At 44.6% G+C, this 22,749-nt stretch overlaps 1 protein-coding gene and 1 long non-coding RNA gene across 7 annotated transcripts in view; both read left to right on the plus strand.

Annotated features, from left to right (window-relative positions):
- LOC135388516 (uncharacterized) overlaps positions 1-22,749 on the plus strand; it is a 102,962-nt gene that overhangs the window by 5,148 nt on the left and 75,065 nt on the right. For all 6 annotated transcript variants that reach the window (XR_010421444.1, XR_010421443.1, XM_064618103.1 and 3 more), the window contains exon 2: positions 16,347-16,423. Coding sequence is in view for 4 of the 6 variants with exons in the window: in XM_064618103.1 (XP_064474173.1) it covers positions 16,365-16,423 (59 nt within the window). In the remaining 2 variants the exon portion in view is untranslated. The remainder of the gene's footprint in view (positions 1-16,346; positions 16,424-22,749) is intronic.
- Positions 11,334-13,598, plus strand: LOC135387182 (uncharacterized). Its single transcript, XR_010420919.1, has 3 exons — positions 11,334-11,723; positions 12,066-12,098; positions 12,435-13,598. It is a non-coding gene; the product is annotated as an uncharacterized LOC135387182 (long non-coding RNA).

Genomic DNA, 22,749 nt, shown 5'->3' on the forward strand with positions numbered 1-22,749 from the left:
CTGTTATGTTATTACTAAAGCCGGAAACAAGTAACATTCTCTTTCGAGAAGCACTGATGGTGGTAGCTTGAGAACATTTCGACACGGCATCATTTGGAAAGCGCACTTGCTTGTGCTGACCTTGCCTTTTAGGAGCTGCAGCGATATGTGATATGCCACAGCGAAGCTGTCGAGAATGCGACGTTGCTATGCTCCTGGCTGTTAGAACAATTCATCTGAGCATTCAAGTGTTACCTACCACAAGTTACCAAACAACAGGAAACAGTGCGAAGCTCTTGGGTATCAGAGATTGGACGTGCCATCATCGCCGATCAGAACTCATGTTGAGGAGCAACACCTCCTTTACAGGGGTCTTCTTCCAGCTGGTAGTAGCGCGAACGGTATGCAAGTTTGCCATGAGGGCAGGCTAGTGGTTAATAGAACGGGAGTAGGAAGTGATCGCTCTTTAAAGGGACTGTCTGGAGCTATCATGCAAAGTTTGCGGGCTTTATTATACGATTTCTTATGTTTCCTGGAGCCACCATGCAAAAGCTTTCCTTTGGATTCGGCCCCGGGAATTTTTTATGGAATTTTGAACTTTCGACACTACCCCGGATTGAAAGCCGCACTCCGATCACTGGTGACGTCACCGGTGTCGAGTTCCGGTCACTGCTCCGCCGTGCCTCGGACGACTGTCGCCTGTCTAGCAGTCGCCAGTGGCTTTTCGTACTTTCGATATTTCAATACGTGCCGCCTTTTTGCTACTTCGACGTTGCTGAACACGTTTGTGGCAATGGGAGGACACAGGTTCACTGCAAGAACAACAAAGAGAACACAACAGGAGTATCGTTTTTCGGTTTCCCGAAGTGCCAGCGTCGACAGCTATGGATAGCAAAGGTTCGTCGCCCCGGATGGCAGTTCTACGAATCAAGTACCCTCTGTTCCGAGCACTTTACCGCGGATTCCTTCGAAGAGTCTGACAGAACTAAGCGGGGGGAGCTTGGCATATCTCGTCCAGAAAAGACGAAGCCATACCTTGAAATCTGACGCGGTACCTTCGGTCTTCATTGATCCTCTGGTTGGTGTCAACGCATCATCAGCTTCTTCGAGCTACGATAGCGTAAGTAGCCCTAACTTTCCTGATCATCTCAAGTTCACATATTGTTTGCTCCACACCTATGATTGATGCGCAGGAGCACGGCCACGGTGCAGTGCCAGTTCCTTTTGAAGAGACAAGTGAGTATGGTGAAGAATAATTTTCTGCTTTGTAAAAATAGAAAAATACGTATTGAGCCGCAATATTTGTCATCGGCCATTTCCTGAAACTAGTATCGCGCTCACTGCCGGAGTGGTACTCGTGAGTTTGCCCTGCGTAGTGAAGATCACAGGTGAACTGCATGGGTAGTATCGGGGAAATGTGTGCTGTGTTTTCGTAGTTCAGTTGGCAGAAGGAACATGGAAGAAAAATATGCAGATGAGACAAAGCCTGCATGCGCTGATGTATTCTGGTTCTTTTTTTCCCAATGTGTATCGCAACCCTCTCCACCTGACTCCCAGGGGTCTGGTGTGCATTACACTGCATCATCAGGTACTGACAAAGGTGGCACAATTTCTGTTAATACTGCATCGTTGGGTCTGAAACTCTGCAAAACCCGTTGTAAAACCATATTGACTAACTACAATACATTTTGCATTCTGGTTGTCATATGCAAACTAGTTGTTTATTTCACCCTTGCATGTTTAACAATTTTTACTTCAGACATCAGTTTGGTTAAAAGCCATCCATGATGTAACTATATCTTGGTGTTTGTGTATAAGTGGAATATACCAAGTCATTATGGTCCTGAAAAAAGTATTTTGCACACAGTCAAACTAGTCACTCGCTTTACAAATGTAAGTTGCTCACTGCAATTCCGTACCCATTCATAGGGCCTCGGCATGCAATGAAAAATGCAGCAACACAGACAGATGCGATACGTTTGGAGGAAAGCCCACAGTCACAAAATGGAGACCACCCGCACAAGATGCAACCACTCAGACAGTGTCTACAGAGGATCAACCTCGTTTTGTCATAGTGGAAGTTCCTGAGCCATCAGATAGTGTCCAAGCTCTCCCTAGATCCTCAACACCTGCTGTGGAGCCTCCACCTTTTTCCTTGTCAGCTTCATCACCAGTTCATGATGACACAGCCGATATTGTCAGTTTTGAGGAGGAACCCAGGTAATTAACTGTGCAATATCATGCATATTTTGTCAGTACTGTTTGTCAGTTTTGAGGAGGAACCCAGGTAATTAACTGTGCAATATCATGCATATTTTGTCAGTACTGTTCATACTGCACTGAAAAAGAAAGCATGGCGTGGTTGGGCTTGTCATAGTGAATACACATGTTCATCATGATGACTTTAGTGTCACAAAACTAACGAAGGCTATAGAGTGACAATCTAGTGGCAAAACATAAATGTGGTTAATTTTATACATCTGTGTATGAAGCCGTACTAATGTCTCACTGCCATCTGATATAGGTCAAAGCCTTTCTGCGATGACCCGTCATATCAACTCAGCTCGGAGCTTGGCTATGACAGTGATGGAGAGTGAGTGCAAAATTTTTTACTCCCTGTACATTTCCTAGCCTTCTGCCACCAACCCTTGGTTTATTGCTTCCCAAACAGGCCAATAGATGTGGTAGATACGCGCCATCTTGTTGATGAGTTGGATGGTGATGGCGAATATTACGATACATTGTGGGAGGACGCTCTTTACCTTCGCTGTCTGCTTCATTATCATCTGCAAGAAAGCAGTTAGTACTTACATTCCTTTACAGCAATGGGGTTTTGCCACCTGACTCCCCACTTGCTGTTATTATTACAAATGTAGCAGAGATGCTGCAACAAACTAACAAAGGCAGGAAAGAATTGTGTGATACATTTCCTGGAGCGTTGTTTTGTTCACAGTGTGGGGTTGTACGACTTTTGAAGTTTTGTCATGTCAGTAAGATTAAAAATTACTCTCAGGTCCTTAGCGCAGCCTTCATCAGCGCACGACATGTCCATTGTGGCACGCTCCAGCCTTATAGAACTCCTAAAAGTGTGTTCCGGGTGCTCATCATCACTCACAAACGTGCAGCTCACAACAATGGGAACGCTTGCAAGAGCTACAATCACTTGTAAGAATGGCCACAGGAACCAGTGGAACAGCCAGCCACTGGTTCATGAGAAACCCGTGGGCAATATTGCAATGTGCTCGGCAATCCTTTTCTCTGGTAGCAGCATCACCAAGTCGCTGCGCCTGTTCGACATCATGGGCCTTGCTCATATACACCGGAGTCAGTACTTCCTCTACCAGAATTGCTATTTATTTCTGCCAATACAAGATGTGAGTTAATGCTGGAAAATTATGTGTGCTGTGTGATGGTCATGACTTCCAGTGTTGACGATCCCGAAATTCAGATTCAAATGAGCATGGAAAATATGGTTCTGTGTCATTTGTCTGTCGTTGTTCAGCTTACTTGTTAGAATTAGAATCCACGCCCATGTTGTGTATGCCAGTTACATCGTTTGCGGAATAGCGAGGCTAAGATGCAACATGCACATGCTTATCTTTTTTTCTTTTTTGGTTTGCTGAACATCATTTTAAATATCAGTTTGTGTCTTAATTGTTTCACATGGGAAAAATAGGAATATCTTGCATTGTGCGCTAGCATAAAGGTCATGGAAAAAAATGTTCAAATGTGGAGAAATTAAATATCGCAAGTATGCTGAATAATAATTGTCCTCTCCTCTTATTTGCACAAAATATAATTTTATGAACATAAAGTGTTTTTTCACAAATCAATTATTTCACAGCACTGCGAATACCCAAACATTTTATATTTACAATAAAATAAACAAACCGCACAATACACACCAGCCTTACAACTTACATACTGCGCACTACGTGCTGATGAAGAGGCTTACGACGCATTATCCTGCAATGAGAAAGAACGTGATTATACAGAGCAGGTAATAGCAAGGAATCTTCTCAATTCCCTAACTGGTTCAAAACTGGGCACAATACACACACGTACTTCTATTGTGATTTAGGATGTCTAGGACAATGTGCTGGACATGCAATGCATAATTTTGAAGCCACATATGGATTTCATATCCGTTATCCCATCTTGTAATATTTATATTATTAGTTTTCAGTGCAGATGTTCCAAATGTCTGCCTTAGTTTGATGCAGAGGTAGGCATGCAATGCTAAAATAATCTTGTGGTATTTTTCAACATGAGTCTTGGATGGGCATGCAACTTCTGCAAGACATCCAGAAGTCCTGTAATCTCTGTAGCATCACAAGTGCGTGTTTTCTATCAATGTAAAAAAAAAATTGTTTCACGGCTTCTGTGTAGCTTGTACAAGAGTACAGCCAGGTTTCAAGGCAGGCTGGGCAGCAAAATCGTTCGCCAATCATAGAGTGAGTGAGTGAGTCACTCACCCTGACGGGAGGACATCACGTTCCACGTGACCTTCCGACGCCACTCGCTCAAACATCGCCCACCTACGCATTGCTGATGAAGGCCCAATAAGGCCGAAACAGCTGTCCAATGCTGGTGTGGCGACGTTTGGGACTTATAAACATATGTTCAACGTGCAGCCAAAGAGCGTATGCTATTTTTCTTCATTTAATACTTTACTGGCTTCGCACTGGGCTTTCAGAGGTGAGTCACTCACCCTGACGGGAGGACGTCACGTTCCACGTGACCTTCCGACGCCACTCGCTCAAACGTCGCCCACCTACGCATTGCTGATGAAGGCCCAATAAGACCGAAACAGCTGTCCAATGCTGGTGTGGCGACGTTTGGGACTTATAAACATATGTTCAACGTGCAGCCAAAGAGCGTATGCTATTTTTCTTCATTTAATACTTTACTGGCTTCGCACTGGGCTTTCAGAGGTGAGTCACTCACCCTGACGGGAGGACATCACGTTCCAGGTGACCTTCCGACGCCACTCGCTCAAACGTCGCCCACCTACGCATTGCTGGTGAAGGCCCAATAAGGCCGAAACAGCTGTCCAATGCTGGTGTGGCGACGTTTGGGACTTATAAACATATGTTCAACGTGCAGCCAAAGAGCGTATGCTATTTTTCTTCATTTAATACTTTACTGGCTTCGCACTGGGCTTTCAGAGGTGAGTCACTCACCCTGACGGGAGGACGTCACGTTCCACGTGACCTTCCGACGCCACTCGCTCAAACGTCGCCCACCTACGCATTGCTGATGAAGGCCCAATAAGACCGAAACAGCTGTCCAATGCTGGTGTGGCGACGTTTGGGACTTATAAACATATGTTCAACGTGCAGCCAAAGAGCGTATGCTATTTTTCTTCATTTAATACTTTACTGGCTTCGCACTGGGCTTTCAGAGGTGAGTCACTCACCCTGACGGGAGGACGTCACGTTCCACGTGACCTTCCGACGCCACTCGCTCAAACGTCGCCCACCTACGCATTGCTGATGAAGGCCCAATAAGACCGAAACAGCTGTCCAATGCTGGTGTGGCGACGTTTGGGACTTATAAACATATGTTCAACGTGCAGCCAAAGAGCGTATGCTATTTTTCTTCATTTAATACTTTACTGGCTTCTCACTGGGCTTTCAGAGGTGAGTCACTCACCCTGACGGGAGGACATCACGTTCCACGTGACCTTCCGACGCCACTCGCTCAAACGTCGCCCACCTACGCATTGCTGATGAAGGCCCAATAAGGCCGAAACAGCTGTCCAATGCTGTTGTGGCGACGTTTGGGACTTATCAACATTGGAACTGTTTGTTATATCTGTCCACCTTGAAATCCGTGATGGACTGGTGATGGAAATACACTGCGAATAGATGATACGCAGCAGCCGGGTAATTGCCTGCGATGTCCACGGCCAAGGCGGCCCCACACCCAACATACGAACAAGGGATATGCTGCAAACCGGAGGGTACTGCACACACACACACACACAAAAGAGAGAGAAAGGAAAGAATAAGTCAAATTTCCGCTGCCGTCCCGAAACTTAGTTTGATATGCTAGGAATTTTACATCTACTACTCACACTTTCGTGGGTTTCATATGTAAAAACACGGTTCAGTAAGTATAAACATGGTTGTTACAGTACCTGTTCCCGTCTCTGTGTTGCTCCAGTTGGGTGGGGATGTAGTGCCTCATGTGTCGTACAAAACGGAGAGAAGTTGACGGTGAAGGCACAGTAGTGGAAACATATGATGCTGAGCAATGCAATCAATGTTGTTTTCGTCGCAGATTCGGGAAATAATCACGACGCTTCGGCAGCACAGAAATCCATCCGGACGTCCCGGATTGCAGCCTAAGCACCAGCATCTAAACAAAATATACAGAACGCTGGCTCAACAACATATGCCGTGTAAACAGACACAAAACTCGCGTGCAGACAACAAGCTGTCACCTAAATAAATCTACTGCTTGAATGGGAATCTCCAGCGACGAAGGAGCCTCGTCCGTCCCATGCATGCTTCCGTGCGTACTTGCGGTACTGGCAAATGGCCTGTTATGAACTGACATTCGTCTTCGACGTAGTTGTCATAATAAAGGTCGTCGTCGCTCTCAGAAAGCAGCTCTTCTTCGTCCGTAGCGCTCATGCTAAAAACACTTTCGATTGCATTGCGTCTCGCGTCGTCGCTGCAGACGCTGCTTTGTCTTGACACCCGTGACGTCACTAGTGTCGGGCGTGGTCGGGGGATACCGAAACCGGATATGGAATTCGCATACAATCAAATTCATTTTCTCTACAACGAGGACGAATTAAGCTTTCTCGTTTCACATGTAGCATACATGTACTGCTTGGAATCTAATACAGTCGTTATTCGAAAATCACCAGACCTCCGGACTGTCGCTTTAAAGCTTACTAAGACTTCGCTGTGTGTCGGGCTGAGGGTTGTTCATGATGACTGTGTACTGTAAAGCGGGCATATCCCATCCTGCGTAACAGTATGGCTCAGAAGATGAGTATGATCACTTTCACGGAGTTAGTAATGGTTCCGTACTCATGCGGTCTCGAGAAAAGCTGCTGGAGAGCAGCTGCCGCAAGTGGTAGTGATGTTTCTGCAGCAGCGTTACTGTCCATGGGTATGTCGTCGCGATAGGCAATTCAAAATCAAAGGCGCGCAAAACTTGGCTGATGAAACGTTGGAACGTCTACGGGACGTTGCATAGTGGGAGGGCCATCTGTATACAGGGTGTCCCAGAAAACGTGTCATTGAATTATAATTTTAAAAAAAACGACACCTGCAATCATGAGGTCAACGTCATTTGTTACTAGGTTTTTGCCACCTCCTGACGTGTATGTCATCTAATGTAGATTTAATTATGTAAATTTTTGCGGACTGAACTCGGAAATTTGCCAAGTAAAGATCACTTTTTTACCCCACCAATGTGAAGAGCGTGCCGAATTTACTCAAATTAATGATAATTAACAGGAATATTGAGGAAGTCTCGTATCTGAAAAAAATAGCCGAAAATCATGCTCTACGGAGCTCGCAGAAGATAGCGCGCGACGGATTTTGCAGGGAAGTAATTGTCAGTCCAGGTTGGAAACCCAGCCCACACCGGCATGGTAGAAAGAGATAACAAAGACATAGCTTATCGCGTCCGGCTTCGGCTGGGACCATACCTTCCCTCTCTCAATTTCAGGAGCGGTCACTCTTTGGACTGGGAAGAAAGGAGGTTGGAACCGAGCCCACAAAGTGATGGCAGAAAAAGTGACAGTTCCTGAAATTGGGAAAGGGAAGGCATGATCCCAACGGAAGCCGGACGCGATAAGCCATGTCTGTGTTATCTCTCTCTGCTATCCCGGTGTGCGCCGGGTTTCCAACCACTTTTCCTCGGACTGACAACAATTGCGCCGGAAAATTCATTGCGCGCTATGCTGCGTGTGATCCATAAAGCATTCGGCTATTTTTTCCGATGGGATAGCTCCTCAATATCCCTGTCAATTATCATGAATTTGACTAAATTCGGCACGCTCGTCACATTGGCGGGGTAAAAAAGTGACCTTTACCTGATAACATTCCGAGTTCAGTTCGGAAAAATTTACATAATCAAACTTCCGTTACATGACATTCACTTCAGGAGTTGGCAAAAACCAAGTAAGAACAAATGCCGTTGACCGCATGATTCTAGGTGGTGACGTTTTTTATTATTAGAATTTAGAGATAGGACGAACCCAAAATTTTTCGAATCCGAATCCGAATCCAAGGAAGGTTCTATGAATCCACGAATCTAACGAACCTCGAATCTTTCGAATCCTTTTTTAAAAAGACTTTAAAGGCAAAAAAAAAACCCTAGTGAAAACAGTTTTGAAGCAGAATATGATACCTAACAAGTTAAAGAATGCTTCAGTTTCAGGAGAAAATATACCCATATAGTTCTTCTTAAACGTAATTTATTTAACATGTTGTTCATCGACTACAAGAAATGCATAAATTCTCGAGCCTGAATTATTTCCATAAAACTAAGCAACAGTCAAAAGCAAAACCACTTTTAAACTTGTAATGTAACAGTTCCTGCCTGAACTTTTTCAGTCCAGAGCAATGTAAACAAACAAGAAAACACGTGTCGGCCAATGAGGCGTTCAGCGGACTCCGGAGGCGCCAATTTGAAAAAGAAACAAACACACGTGGTTGGTGGATTTGAAAGATTCGATTCGCCGTTTTGGGCACTGGGATTCGGGTCCCCGAATCTCGAATCCCTGCATAGGATTCGTGGATTCGCGGATTCGGTTGGCACATCCCTATTAGAATTCAATGACACGTTATCTGGGACACCCTGTATACTCGAAGGGGCTGAACTTCGTTGTGCCGGTCGTCATCGAGATGCCAGGGGGATGGGCCAAAACCTGGTGGTAGGCTTTTGTTGAGTCAGTCTTCAAAAATATTTGGGCACCGCGGTAATGTGCCGTGAAATCCTTTAAATCAGCTAGACTCTCTTACTATGATGAAATTGCTTGGTCCATGGTCAGATCCAGCCGCCAAAGATCTGCCCTAAAATTAGTACAATCGTTTCTGTACAACGTGGATTTCGGTCCTCACAGTGAGGTTCATCGGCAAAATGACCGTGACCAATAAGGGAGTGTGTATCACTTCTGGCGATGAAGCACCTTAACCACCATTATCAAAATAAATATGTTATTGATGATGCCGTTAAGCCTGGGCTGTGTGGCAGGGGGTAGCGGTCTACCTCTGCGACAAATTTTAATGGCCGATTATCACTACAGAGACGCGAATCGCCTAGGAGCACATTGGGACCATGTGCACTGCCTTACAACATGCGCAGGGAGCTGTAGTCAACAGACTTAAACTTAATACTACTCATGATTAAAAGCGCTAAAAACCCCAGTGCCGGGGAGCTAACATAAACTCTTATGTGTCTTTGTCTGTTACTTTAGCTCCCTGGCAGGGGGGGGGGAGGGATATATTTATTATACCGAAGGAAAGAAAAAAGGGGGAAATGTCAGCCAAACGGGACGTCGTCTTGCTGGCACTGGAGTTTTTCGCGCTTTTAATCATGATCCACACAATTTTTAACCCTCTTTTACTACTACTACCTCACTACTAGCTTGGTCTCACTACAGCAATATACAGGGTGTCCCACCTAAATGCGAACAGATTTTTGTAAAAAATATATATATATATATCACTTTTTTCGAGATGAAGTCAGTTGGAATATAGCATATGCTGAAGGGCACTCCTCCTAAGGCAATGTCCTAATTAACTTTCAATATTTAACTTTAGAATTATAAAAGCTACGAAGTTGTCCCAATGAGAACATCTGGTCTCTTGGGTCACCTGATACAGTAACCGTTTTCAGAACAAAAATCCGTCCGATAGATCGTCCGCACAAAATTCGTGAAGGAACACCTTTTTTCTTTTTTTCTTTTGTTCATTGCGCATCTCCAGAGGCCCGTCTTCCCTTCACTCCCAATGTGAGAGGGTGAAGGAGCACAGTGCCCCCTCATGCGTCGAAGATGAACTTGCGGAAACAAAACAGAAACAAATGTATCGGGTGACGCTATCGGAACTGCCCTCATCTTGGAAGATATCTCCCATCAGCTCCTCCACTGTCAGCGTCACCACCATCATCGTGCCGTGCTCTGGCAACACCTCTCAGAGCTTGAGTGCACGGACGGACGGATGGACGGAGCCCAAGGAGGACACTCCTTGGGCCCGTGCAGCGAGCTAGCCAGTGGAGTGTCACAAAAGCGGTGCTCCGTTTTCTGCTTGATACGGGCCTCCTGCGCTCCCTGTGAGCCGGGTTTCTTCTTCATTTAACCGGCCTCGGTGGCTCAGTCGGTAGCGTGTTCGCCTTCTGATCCCGAGATCGCGGGTTCGAACCCGGCCGAGGACGCCAGCAACTTGGTGGCAGGTTACAAGTTGCTTAGACACGCCGTCTTCCGCGAGGGACGTTAAATACGGGGTGCCGTGTGATGAGCTTTCATCGCACGTTAAAGAACCCTCAGGTGGGCAAAAGCAATCCACAGACCAACCGCTGTGGCGTCGCTCATGATCTCAGTTGTCTCGCGACGTAAACACCCAATTATAATATCTTCTTCATTTTCTTGTTTTCTTTTCTTTTTATTTATTTATTTATTTATGTCTTTTTAATGTCTTTTTTTGTTTAGAGAATAGCAAGCCGACGTGCTGCATGGCTGACCTTTCCCCTTCTATCTTTCCTTTTCATTTTTTTCTGCCTATAAATTCCCCCCTTATCTTCAGTTGCATCTTCTGTTTTCTTTTAATCTTTTTCCATGACGCAAGAGGCGATAGTGCGCACTTTCACCCTCTCACATTTGGGGTGAAGGAAAGACGCGTCTCTGAAGATGCGCAATGAACAAAATAAAGAAAAAATGGTGCTCCTTCACGAGTTTTTTGCGGACGATCTATCGAACGAATTTTTGTTCTGAAAATGCCTACGGTATCAGGTGACCGAAGGGACCAGATGTTTTCATTGGAACAAATTTATAGTTTTTATAATTAAAAAGTAAATTATTGAAAGTTAATTAGGACATTGCCTTAGGAGTTTGCTGGTGCCCTCTTAAAGAGACCATGACATGATTTTTTCTCGTTTTCATCAGAAAGAAACATTTTTCTCAGCCTAGAACCAACATATTACCTCCTTCGTGCGAGGAGTATTCTCGGGAGCGAATTTGAACGGAGCGGCGAAGGGAGTGCAGCTTGCGCGGAGGCACAGCGAGCAACTTGACGGAACCAACCACGGCCGGGTTCGCGACGCGACATCGTGACGTGTCGTGGCCCCGCCATGAGCATGCGCCGAAGGATCCCGCGTATGCGTTCATCGGGAGTGGAAATCTCCATGACGCCAGCCCCCAGCGTTGGCCGCAGTCGCATCATGTGGTTTTCGCCGACATGCCGAGACGATGTTGGATGGTTGGTTGCCCTAATTCACGTCAATAGACGCCGAGCACCCAATGTCACGTGCTTCCCAGTGACGAGACGGACAGCTTTTGAAGACACGAAGCAATCGTACCGCCGGAATGGAAAGACAGTGTGGTGCCATCGACTGCTCATGTTTGTCCCCAACATTTCCATGATTCCGATTACGAAGGGGACGCTGAATCTCTTCAACGTACTGGATACCGAGCTTAGTGTCGTTTGAATCAAAGTGTAGCACCATCACAATACCTGTCCACACCAGGGAAAGAACATCCACCTAAACGGCGCAAAAGTGTGAGTACTTTTCGCTATTGGGGATCTCTCAGTCCGTTAGGTCCAAATGCTATCACAGATTTCAGGATTGTGTAATTGGGTAAATTCTCATCGGCGTGACTTGGAACTTTACAGCCGCTTACGGCACACGAGAGGGAGCGAGAGAGAGCAAAAAAAAAGACAAATTAGAAGTTACCGAATCTAGTCAGTAAACTTAGGTGGTGTTAAAAAACTCACTGTTGATAAAAATAGACTTCGCTTAGCATGATCTTAGAAACCATACTTTAACAGAATATTTATGTAATATATTGAACATATGGTATCCGTTCTTTTCTCTTCACACATCTGCTTTCATGTTGACAGGTAACTTCCTCAGCGGAGCTTGAAACCCCTGAGGTGAGACAGCGTGATCACAGCAATCCACTATTCAGAGCAGACAAATGTTGTGCAGCCTCCTTCCAGATTCCTATTTGCACCATTGTCTTGCCTGCAATTCAGGCTCTGTATATTGTTCACGCGTTCTTTTTTTTTTTTAGTTTACTTTATCATGTTCACAAATACGATATTGAGGAGGACATTTTCTAGTTGACACCTGAGTAAGCTAGGTTGCTTTTAAGAGGTGCAGACTTTTGTTCCTTATCTTATAATCATTACTCAGGTGGATTACATTCATTTGCGTTCACCGGAACTGGAGTTGCATACTGTGTTATTCTTTCTCTCCTCTCAAACCAGTGCGGCACAAGTGTATGGCAGCTAAAGTCTTTCACCGGGGTAGCATGCCAGAAGAACTCCAGCAAGTGCTCTGCAGTTCACCTCTAAAATAAAGAAGCCTATGTTTGACGCACCATGTCGTCAGGAGATTTTGTTCCTGCTACAACTGTGTGCTTTGTTTTATAATACCAAAAGTAACCTTACCAACGCTACTATCAGTGGTGTACTGTTGTGTTCAACCAGTTCAACTTACTCTGGGCATCCTGTAACGCCTCCGCATTGACTTCAGCCCTTATTTGCTGATAACATTGGTACCAATACAGTTGTTAGATGAGCTATGTGCCAGTGTAAGATAGAATACATCCTGTGTTTGGATATGCATAAAAATTATGCATGTGTAGCATATAATGTGCATGTGTAGATGTTTCAATTATTAGCTCTTGTGTATTTTGGTTACCATACCATTTGAGTTAAATGCCGACGTTTCAGCTGTTTGAGCCTGGTGCCCTCGTCCTTGACACGTATACAAGTGGGCCGACATCCTGAGTTGAGCCTGCACAGCTCTCAGGACTCTCTGCAGGACTGTCTGTCCAGGTGGTATATTGAACAGTCCTTTTACGAAGAGGGCAGATTTTTCCCCAGAAGACCAAAAGCAGTTTATTTGAAATTGTACCGATTACTTCCCTCCCTTTCTTTTTTATTCTTCTTAACTGGCAAAATATAGGGCATGTTACGTGACTACTGGAGCTTTTGCCTCTTTCCAGGTACCACAACTAGTGACTGTAAGCTTATGTAACACCATAGTATAAGGTGACAACGAAGCAGGCGAGCTGGTGTCGTTAGTTTGTGTCCCTCAGTCTCGGAATTGATTATCAATGTATTACATACTATTGTAAACCTCGTTGAACAATAAATGTGTTAAACTTGCAGAATACTCATACAGCATATGCTGCATTTGAGTTTCTCTAGGCATGTTCGTTGTTAATGCTAACTGTTCACATTTACGACGTTCTCAACACTGAATACCTCATAAAACACAAATTCTTGCGTGAAACATATTCTTAGGCAAAGAATAGGTCCTCTGACGGAAGCAAATACGGCGATCCCGTCGCGTCTCTAGACCACAAAATGCAGAGTAAATCAGAATCGCTTGAAAGCGCGAAGCTGCTTTGAATGATACTAGTAATGGTAATGGTGAACACGAGTTGAAACAAGGTAAAACGAACATTACACATTACGTCCAGTCTTTTGCATTGATAATTCGTACAAGGAAATCGAGCAAGAAAGGGGGTCAGCTTCCAAATACCACAGTCGCACTTTACAACGCACTTGCTTTGTGGTCAGATACCAACACGTAAATACAATTGCAACACCAGGCAACCACCAGACACTTTCCATTATTGACGGCGATAGAACCAATACAACGTTGCAGTGAATCGCTAGAGGCACACGTATCTCGTCAGCAAAATCCTTATCTCATAGCCACGGAGCTGGATATTTGCGTTTCCTACTGTGCGCCGAGCAGAAGCGGATTACATTCAACGAAAAAGTACAGCTCACATGTCATACCAACCAGAGAAAGTGTGCAAACGATTCACACACAAAAAGCTGTTCATTATAGCGTGTTATCCGAACGCCTGCAACGAAGAGAAACGTAATGCTTCAGACCTCAGACACGACCTTGTGACCTTGTAGGTGCGACTGGCAGAAGCCAAGCCACACAACAGCGTTGCTTGACATTGCGCCACACCGGTGACGTAACGGGGGCCAGCAGCACGGCCCGCATCATTGCTCGCTCCACAGGAGAATGCGCGCGGGAGAGGAGAAATGCGGAAGAGAAACTTGAAGCGCGCGCTTCTCACAGGGTGGAGCGATTTCGCCCGGAAAAAATTTAGGCATATTAGTTTCTCGGCGGGAAGAACCGTTTCCAGAAAAAAAAAATATGGGGGGAAATTTCATAGCCCTTTAATGAGTGACCGTCAGCATATGCTATATTGCAATTGACTTGATCTCGAAAAAAGTGATTTATATATTTTTTAAAGGTCTGTTCGAATTTAGCTGGGGCACCCTGTATGTCTCTCGTGACCGTAACTAACCGACGTCGGTTGTTTTGTGTTGCTGCAGCGCATCCGCCTTGCTAAGCCTAGCCGTCTCTAAAAACTATTTCTTACGGTAAAACAACTTCGATGCACATCGAAAACACACGAAGCTGGCACGTTGCTGAGTGATATCATACTTTGAACACGGTTATTCGCAGATTTTGGTGATTTTCGTGAGATTCGTGATTTTGGTATTGTGGATTTTGAGATCTGGGATTTTCAACGTTGGGATATCGTGGCATATTCAATCTACCATAATTTTTGAAAGCTACCAATGGTGTTCACGTCAAATCGTAACAACCTATCTTGAAAGGCTGGGTAACCTTTTCAGTGACTTTCATCTTTCATCGTTAATTTCTTAGGCAATTTGAGGCCTTGTATGTATTTGTCCCTTCTATGTTGTTCCAGCCTCAGAACATCAGTTCTCTCATGTTCAACACCCTATATTGGTTTTGCTTTTTTAATTTAAGCTCACTCACTCACTCATCTACTCTCTCTCACACACATACATACACACACACAAGTCTATCAGCACTATCAAAGAAACATATGTTAATATCCCACCATCATTTTCGGTCTCGCTCTTTCCTTGGAAAGTGTATTCAGCTGCCATTCTCTCAAACTTTGCACACACCATCACGCCTTCTGTGGGGACATGCTTCAAAGGATGCTTCAAATGCGATAGGTTGCAGCGGACGAAGGACGTTGCCAGCCCTGTGACTGTGACATGATTTGCGTTCGGCACAACGGCAAACCTGACCATATACACGTGCAGCATGTCGCCACGAAAATATGCTGACACACCGGGAATGTAAATCTACCCCAATTATCTTACCTTGCCGACCATAGGTTACCATGGGCCTTGTGCAGAAACACGAGTGTCGCGTGCAACGCGTACAGTTGGTGATATAGCCATTGTACTCTTTGATGCGCATTTTTGATCGTTTGGCCGAGGGTAATGGTTGCACGCTTTGTCGCTTCCTGACATGAGGAAGTTTTAGGAAAGCGTAAGCGCCTTCCGATTTCGACTCCGTATCGCTGTCAGTCAGTCAGATATCATCAACGTGATGTCAGCCACTGTAATGGAATCAGGCGATTTGCTTATCATGCTTTCGGAAACCTTATCGTGAAACTTATACGTTCTCTTAAAACTCCCAATTATCGACCGCACGCCGCTTACGTTCCTCATTTTCTGCCATCGCTTCTGGATGTCCCGCGCAGCTATATGGCGGACGCAGCAATGGCAGAACTCTATACTTGCGCGAATGGTCCGCAGCACACCGCCGAAGTATAACTGCGCGGTGTAGACAGCAGGCACGTGGCACTCTTTTAAATTTCGCGAGCTTCCTTTTTTGGCAGGAAAAAGAAACCCGTAAAAGGAACCGCGTTGAGGAAACCTTATTCGAAACTGTCTCAGCTTACTCTACAACTGTTCATTGACAGTTTGGCGCTCAAGTCACCAATTATAACGTTATTCGATTAATTTTAATAATCAACTAATTAGCATAAACGAAAAAGTACTGACTATAAGCTTCGGCGACTCTTACCAGCATGCGCTGGGGTTTCGTCCACGAAGATAGCTTCGTTGCTTTCTAAAGCATGGCGACGATTACCTGGGTCTCCATGTATGTGATCAGTAGACAGTATTTGCCGCCTATTTTCGTAGCCTCAAATTATGTTTTTTAGTGCTTGGTCCAGTTGGTACTTAGAGCCTGTGTGGATAGGACGTCCGCTCTTTGAACGCGGAATTTGTAATTCTTGATTGTGCGATTTACATTTTACATCGTAATTTCAGCTGAAGTGCACAAATCGATAAATCCATTTCTTTTGACAGTTCTGTGAGACAGCCATCATGTCCATGGAATTTGCTAACAGCAGAGAAAGCATCGTGGACCAGCAACCGCAGTCTATGTAAGTCATGTTCGTCGCATTTCATGAGTTCCGCGTATAATATTCCAATTTCGTTTCACCAAATTCCACTGACACGGCATTTCACAGACAAGTTCCAAGCATTCTACCAAGAAAACAGGGGGGATATATTTATTGAAAAACGAAACGGAGCAAAGATTAGTCAGGCGTAGGCCGACTTGCTATTCCTTAAAAAAGAAAAAGAACAACAACAAAACACACACACACGCACACACACACACACACACACGAAAGGGTGCCTCAGAGACAACAGGGTTACCTTGCTACACAACAGGTTACTCGAAGGATCCCATTGCTGTTTTCAAACCCATCAAGAAGTAGACCCATGTCTACTTCGATTCGATCTATCACTGTATTCGCAGAAAACAATGGAGCAGGCTATCTCACAAACGCATGAACGACCACATTCTTCAAATGGACGTCTCAATCCTATCCGTGTAATAATCCTTTCTGCGAGTGCTTTTGTGTAAAGCAACGGAGTGGACTATTTCACGACTTTAATGACTTGTCACTGACATCTTGTGAATTTAATGGTGGCTACTATCCATTCATTGCGACATGAAGCCGACTTGGTTTCGCAGGGTCAGTAAACTGTAGGGAGAAACGCCTCAAAGTGGACACAAAAACCATATTTATTTTATTCCATAATATCAAGCCCGCTCAGATGCACACTACATAAAATGTAAATGCCCTCGGTGAACATTACACGGAAAAAATACAAACGCACGCAAACCATACACGATTACACGCAGACGATATCATCACGATCTCTGGCGTATGTATTGTAGCTGGTGCATTCCACGCCAAGTGGTCCAGCGATGCTGGTCTACCATCGCCGATTATCACGAAAAAAAAAATCGGAGTGAATTGTGGTGGTAGACATATACATAATCCCCAATATTAGCCTCAAACACCATCGCGTGCCGACGCTAAAGGCTCTGAAGTATGCGCTGCAAACAAAAACTATGCCCCCTATGGAAGCGCGTCGTGAGCGTTCTACTGCACCGAAGAAGCTCAAACTTTAAACGTGTTTTCTAGAATGACCATGTCACCAATTGACCGAGTCTCGATAGTCTGCCGCAAATGGTAGGATTAGCGGAATTCTGGGAAACACTTCAAAATGTGTCCAACTTTGACATTTTTTATAAAAATAACTACAGTCTCTAACAAAACGAAATTTTGCAGGTGTAAACTCTATAAGGACTGTCTTGTAATATAAAATTCTGAACTCTTTTCTCAACGGTTTAGGTTTAGTAAAAAATCGTAAAATTACGAAAATAATTGAAAAGTTAATGTTTCACTGAAAAACTTACCAGCGGCGATAAACAAGCTAGAAAGACGTGCTTCACATTGAACTGTAGAGGAACACCTCATTTACGCGCGGAGAAAACTAGAAAAGTACTCTTTTGTTACACTGAAGAATTTTTCCTTTTTTTTTTTCGACCTTGGTTTTCAGAGCGGTCACCGAATATGAGCGCAGCTTGCTCCTGCTCACCCTCGAAAAACGTAGTATAAACCTCAAATTATTGCAAAAGTAATTCTGGAGACTGCTCACTAAGCTAGTTAAGTGAATATTAAAAAGTTCATTCGCCTATCGACCTTGTTCGACCGCAGAGATCCCAAGTTCGCCCTGACGGCTGCTTTCCCCTTTTGGCCCTTGCCACCATACTACTATAAAGTTTTATTGTCTATAGGTCTCGGCCTTGCACAATTTGCGTACCATCATGGGTTTATGCTTGCATCAGGTCTCAGATTTTTTTCGCCTTCGTTGACAATAATGGCTCTTGACCAATGAAAACGAGCGAATTGTTCTGCACTAGAAAGTTCTATATTTACGGCAATTTTAAGAGATCATGGTTTGAACTCGACTGACTTGGACATGTGTAATTTACTCACCTTGGTTTGTTAAGCCGCTGCTTTATGATCGTGGTTGTCATTGAGCTATCCGCTATTTTGTGCTATATGTGCGCTAAATAAATATGTGCTATACGGGGTGTCGCAGAAAACATGTAATTGAATTCTAATAAAAAAAAAACTACGCCACCTAGACTCATGCGGTCAACGGCATTTGTTCTTACCAGTTTTTTTTTTTTTTTCACCTCCTGATGGGCATGTTATGTAACCTCAGTTTAACTATGTAAATTTTTGCGAAGTGAACTCGAAAATTTGCCAAGTAAAGGTCACTTTTTTACCCCACCAACATGAAGAGCGTACCGAATTTACTAAAATTTATGATAATTGACAGTGATGTTCAGGATCTATCCTATCGGGAAAAATAGCCGAACATCATGCTTCTCGGGGCACAATTGCGCTCAAAACGCGCGAGGACGTTATGAGCGCAATCGCTGTCAGTGCGACGAAAGGAGGTTGGAAGCCCAGTTCAAAGAGTGATAGCAGAAAAAGTGACAGCTCCTGAAATTGGGAGAGGGAAGGTATGGTCCCAGCCGAAGCCGGACGCGATAAGCTATGTCTGTGTCATCTCTTTCTACCACGCCGGTGTGGGCTGGGTTTCCAACCTCCTTTTACCTTTACCTTTTACCTTTTTTACCCCACCAATGTGAAGAGCGTGTCTAATTTACTCAAATTAATGATAATTGATAGGGATATTCAGGAGCTATCCCACCGGAAAAAATAGCCGAAGATCATGCTCTACGGAGCTCCCACGGAATAGCGCACGATGAATTTTTCAGCGCAGTCCGACGAAAGGAGGTTGGAAACCCAGCCCACCCCGGCATCGCAGAAAGAGATAACATAGGCGTGATAGGCATGGCTTATCACGTCCGACTTTCGCTGGGATAATGCTTTTCCTCTCCCAATTTTAGGAACTGTTACTTTTTCTACTATAAATCTGTGGGCTGGCTTTGGAACCTCCTTTCGTCGAACTGAGAGCGATTGCGCTCAAAAAGTCATCGCGCGTTATGGTCCGATGCTCCGAAAAGCATGATATTCGGCTATTTTTTCCGATGGGATAGCTCGTGAATATCACTGTCAATTATCGTGAATTTGAGTGAATTCGGCACGCTCTTCATATTGGTGGGGTAAAAAAAGTGACCTTTACTTGGCAAATTTCCGAGTTCAGTTCGCAAATATTTACATGATTAAACTTACGATACATGACATTCACATCACGAGGTGGCAAAAACCTAATAAGAACAAGTGCCTTTGACCGCACGATTCTAGGTGGCGTAGTTTTTTTATTACAATTCAATGACACGTTTTCTGGGACACCCTGTATATGTGTGTGGTATATTCTCTGCGAGACAAAATCTCGCTGAAAAAATGATGAAAGTTTTTTAATGCGTTATGTCAATAACTTCAAGAAGGAATTATGTACTTTATGTTACATTCACTACAGCAAGAACAGTCCCTTCTCGTCAAGGAATCTTGTTCTTAGTGAGAATGACGTCAGCTTTGCAGCAAAATGACAACAGGAGACCGCAGCAAAAGAATGATAGGTTCTTGTGCCAGGCACTGGCACGCTGAGTGTATTTCTGTATCTCGAAGAAGGCTCGTAGCCTCGCTTTGATTTTCATTTTTGACCACCATTACCGCTCAAAGTGCAACTTTCACACGAGTGCCAATCGGGAGCAACTGGAAAGTACAGAGAACCCCGATTATCGAATATAACTCTAATTCATTGATTCCTGAGTAAAGGAAATAGTAAAACAAGCTACGGCAGATGAAGGAAAGCGATTCAACACTTACACCTGTGGACATTATTTGCTGTACTAGCGTAGCCTAAGATTCATGAACTTGTTTCAATAAGTTCAATATAGCGGACAGATCAATGACAACCACAATAAAAAAGAAGCGGTTTACCAAACCAGGAAGCGCAGATTACAGATGTCCAAATAGGTCGACTTCAAACTATGGTGTTTTAAAACTGCCGCAAATATAACAGTTTCCTGCGCAGAAGAATTCGCTTTTTCATTAGTCAAGCGCCATTATTGTCAACGAAGGCAAAGAAAATTATGTGACTTGAACAGAGCCGAAACCCAAGAAGGAGTGCAAGTTGTACAAGGTCGATATCTATATAGACAACGACGTGAGGCAATTTAACGTAGAAAAACAAAACACAACGCAAGTCTCATAACGCCCACTTGGCTACTTCAATTGAATACAGTGGGTTCGAATCCCAATGCTGGTGCCTATTCTTTAACTGTCATCATTTAACTTTATAGTCGTATGGCGGCAAGGGCCGAGAGGAGAAAATGGAAAACAGCCGTCCAGAGGACTTGGAGCGGGTTTGGCACTTCTGGCGGCCCCGACATTGAGATGGTCGAAAAAGGTCAATAGGCAAATGACCGTTTTAATATTGACTTAATTAACTTAAAGAAGTCTCCAGCACTTCTGTTGCAATAATCTCAGTTTTACACTACGTTGTTCGAGGTAAGCAAGGTGCGCTCGCACTCGGTGAGCGCGCTGCGAGCCAACAACGCAGGTATGGCAACGAAAGAAAAACTTCTTAAGTTTAACAAAAAGTACTTTGCTAGTTTTTTTTTCTCCGCGAATAAATGAGGTGTTCTTCTACACTTGTCATGTACCCGTGTGAACTTGTCATGTACCGACTTCCCCAACTTCGGACTCTCAGTTCTTCTACAGTTCTATGTGAAGCAGGTCTTTCTAACTTGTTATCGCGGTTGAAAATTTTCTCACCGAAATATTCACTTTTCAAGGATCCCCGTGATTTTACGATTTTTTACTGCATCTAAATCACTGAGAAAAGAGTTCAGAATCTATTTTAGAACAGAGTCCTTATAGACTTTACATCTCCAAAATTTGGTTTTGCTCAGGGCTCTAGTTATTTTTCTAAAAAATGTCAAAGTTGGTCAAATTTTGAAGGGTTTCCCAGAATTCCCAAATCCTAACTTTTGCGGTAGAGTGCTGAGACTCGGTCAGTGGGTGGCAATGGTCCTTATAGAAAACATCTTTAAAGTTTGAGGATAGCGGGTATGGTTTTTGCTCGCTGCGCAAACTTCAGAGCCCTCTAGCGCCGGAACGCGACGGTGTTTGAGGCTAATATTTGGGATTTGGTATATGCCTACCACAAGGAATGAACTCTGATTTTTTTCTTGACCATCGGCTATGGTTGAGCAGCATCTCTGGATCATTAGCGTGGAATGCACCAGCTACAACACGCACCCTGTAGGCATAGTTCCCTTAGAAGTCGGCCCAGGACGCACATTCCCCCAAGGCGTTAGTCGTGACGTTGCCCACCTCCTTGAGGCCGACAACGGCGAGTCATTTCACTGCCACTACCACCCTGCCTCCGCTCTCCGCCCCACATTTGAAGACTGCCAGCAGCTGTGGTAATGGTAATGGTACTGTGATGTTACACGTAAGGTTTGTCTGCGCAGTGTGGCGACATGTCGCACGTGCCGCAGTGTAGGACTGCAGATAATTTAAACCACCTGGGGTTCTTTTGACGTGCGCCGGAAATCTCCGACACACGGTGCTAGAAGCAATGTTTACCTCCCCCACATTGGTACCACCCTCGGCCGGGATCGAACCCGCGATCTTGAGCTCAGCAAGCCAACACGTTACCGCGAGGAGACAGAAAACGGCATTGGAGGAGCGATGTTACCAGACAGGTGGTAAATTGCTCATACTATGACGTAGTTCTTGTTGGAACTACAAATTAGTTTTATGGTACTTCGGCGCCATATTGCTAAAACAATATTTTGGGAAAATACAATGGTGATTACCGTGGCACAGGGTCTCGGTTTCGTAAGGGTCTCCAGACACGCGATTCGGTCCGTAGTGGCGCTTTAACCTGAGCTGTAACTGATGGTCTGCAATGTGGTTTCACATCCATTTACCAGTACAACATCAACATCAATATTGCAGCTAGTGACTTTTTCTGAATACGACTCCTGTGCATCTGACTATCGTGTGTGTCCAAGCGCCATCTCGTGTCGTTCAACGTCGTATCGTCCTGTCGTTCAAGTTGTCGTTCAACGGCGAATCTCTCTCTTTCCACGGGAGCTGAACCTCGTACCTGCCATCCCTCATCTTCAGTGTTTTCTCGAACTCTTCGAGAATGGCATGACCTTCGGCCGACGGAGATTCATCTTCGTGGACGATTCCAACTCCTTTCAGGCTGCAAAATCGTTCTAAAAGCTGGTCACAGCGCGGGTCCTCAGAAGGTGTACTCACACGAAGCACAGACACATAGTTGCAGGCCTGCCTTGCGGTCAGTGAACGTTCGGTAGTCGGACCCTGAAACGTCCATCCTAGTTTGGAGTTGATGGCAACGATTTCATCGTTTGACCCGTAACGTCGGATCTCTCCTTTCAGCAATTTCCACA

This window comes from Ornithodoros turicata, chromosome 3 (assembly GCF_037126465.1).
Source record: "Ornithodoros turicata isolate Travis chromosome 3, ASM3712646v1, whole genome shotgun sequence".
Lineage (NCBI taxonomy): Eukaryota > Metazoa > Arthropoda > Arachnida > Ixodida > Argasidae > Ornithodoros > Ornithodoros turicata.